This window comes from Prunus mume, linkage group LG8 (genome assembly GCF_029339155.1).
Source record: "Prunus mume cultivar Tortuosa linkage group LG8, ASM2933915v1, whole genome shotgun sequence".
Classification (NCBI taxonomy): Eukaryota; Viridiplantae; Streptophyta; class Magnoliopsida; order Rosales; family Rosaceae; genus Prunus; species Prunus mume.
Window position 1 is genome coordinate 632,343 of NC_142705.1, and position 2,258 is coordinate 634,600.

General features: G+C 41.8%; 1 protein-coding gene across 1 annotated transcript; it reads right to left on the reverse strand.

Moving 5' to 3' along the window:
• Positions 1 to 265: 265 nt before the first annotated feature.
• LOC107881906 (Alpha-L RNA-binding motif/Ribosomal protein S4 family protein) lies at positions 266 to 1,881 on the reverse strand. The gene is given in 2 exon segments (XM_016796961.2): positions 266 to 1,722; positions 1,725 to 1,881. Coding segments are annotated over 2 exon segments (1,206 nt in total). The 3' UTR covers positions 266 to 673.
• Positions 1,882 to 2,258: the final 377 nt, after the last annotated feature.

Genomic DNA, 2,258 nt, shown 5'->3' on the forward strand with positions numbered 1-2,258 from the left:
GGCATGGGAGTCTTTGGGCGTATTTCATACGCAATTTCTTTTTTCTTTTTCTATACAGTAATGCAACGATCAAATCTTAATAATATGTTGTGACCCGTTTTTCTTTTCTTTGCTGATTCCTCTCAATGAAATTTGCCATGTTGCACTAAGTTACTTACGGAATCTCAAATATCTCTCGACGCCGAGAATTTTTTATGTGTCCAGGTCGATCAGAGGTTCGGCTTGCTTCTCCCCTACCCTTTAGCGTTCTGGGCCCCTGAAAAAATAAAGAAACCCGAAATAAAAAAGAAAGAAGAGAAATTGGGCCATGTTTCCCGGGAGAGGCCGCCTTCTCTCAGGCCAGCAGTCTTCTACTTCTAGTCGACTGCTCTATGACGGGCTTCCCTGTTTCCTGGGCTCTACTCGCTCGTCTACGCTCCGACCCAGCAAGTAATAATTGAAAAATGATGTTTCCAGCCTGCATTAAGATTTAAAACTTGTCGTCACAAAAAGGCAATCAATAATCAGAATCAAGAAAAAAAAATGGAAATAGTGAATCAAGATCTAGATGGATCCCTATCTTTATCTCTACCCACGGAGATACCTATCTATATGGATAGAAATCTATCTATGAATCGATCTAGACTATCCTCTATCCGGATAGATATGTCCCTATGAGCGACTACGCCGATCTTTATATGTTTTGGCCACGTCCGTTTCCGCTCCGAAGAGGAAGGTTTAGATCTTTCAATCTTATGTCGTGAGGGATGTGACCTATGTTAGGTCCATAAGATACCACAGCTTTTGGTGTTCTATGATTCACCTCCGAATAATGAGTAGGTAGTTCAATCCTTTTGATTCTTCTCTTCATAGTAAACTGATGGGGGGATGCGGAGCAATAGGTCGAATTTCTATATAAAGAAGAGTTGTAAACTATAGGACTTCTTGTTCGAGTAGGAAGATTTCGGTTTTTCTCGTTCCTTCTCTTCGATAAGAATAGGGATTTGAAATGATACAAATTCCTCTTCATTCTGTTGTGCTCAGCGAAGGAACTGCCTAAGCATACTTTTTCGGATCCAAACTTCTTTGTTCTTTCTAAGTCTTCTTCTTGCATAGAAGAGCGCAACTGTTGCAAAAACCGGGATTTTAGTAGTAGGCGGCATCCCCTCTGAGTTTTGAGTAGGTGGAACCATTCTGTTTTTGTTCTTCTCCACATTCTTACCGGGTGATCCAGGAATTTGCCTATGATTTTTTCAACTGATATTTCGATATAGAAAGATCTCCTTATTTCTTCACCGCGGATTCTCGCGTCATTTTCTTGAAAAGATATTAAATCACCGTGGGACACTTTAAAATGAGTAATGCTTACCATTCCATTATTCACACAAACCCTTCGATGACTTATCGGCTGCCTTGCTTGAGGAATAGTTTCACAAAAATGGAGACGAACCAGAATAACGTCCGATCTTGTTTCTGGATTGAGTGGAAAAGGGATATATGAAGTTCGCTCTGTTCCTCTGTGCATCTCTGTGATGGGTAAATCCCCATGAAAAAGGGGCAACTTTCGTGTAGTTTGTGATTGGATGTAACTGTTAAGATTTTTTCTCGGATAAATCTTTCTCTTAATAGATCTCTTCTTGTTCCTCAATCTTCGGAGAATGCGGCGTTGTATTATTGTAAGTTCTCTGTTCCGAACATTTCCTGAAAGTAGACGACAAGTTTTAAATCTTAATGCAGGCAAGGCATATCTCGTTGAATCAGTCTTTTTCGCCACATCGGGGCTATGGGAGTCGAACCCAATTCTTCCACGACCCCCCGGAGCAAAAATAAGGCTATAATAAAAGACTTTTGAAAGGAACTTCGCGTCACTCCACTCCGTCTAGCCAAAGGAAATACCTTCATTCAGCTCCGAGCGAGAAAACGATTGGCTTGAAAACTGCAAGAGAAATTTTTCTGAGTCAGAATGGTATTAAACGAATATGACAAGAAGATCGATCCCGTATGGAGCCACCGTCACAGTATGTCAAGCAACCTACCTTCCAAAATTTAAGGTTTTGCGGGCAAGCGCTTCAGGATCTTAATTACGGAGTTTCTGCTGCCCAGCAGACTTTCCTGTGCAACACCATAAGCCGTCTCGTGGGCACCGTTTTCTTTTCTTCAAGTCCGGAGACTCGAGCTTTGATAGGAAGTGGACAAAGTCCACCTAGGCCGCCTAGGCTCGTTGGAGTGAGCAACTCTCCAGATATATTTTCAACTGCCATATCAAAACGGTGCGCTTT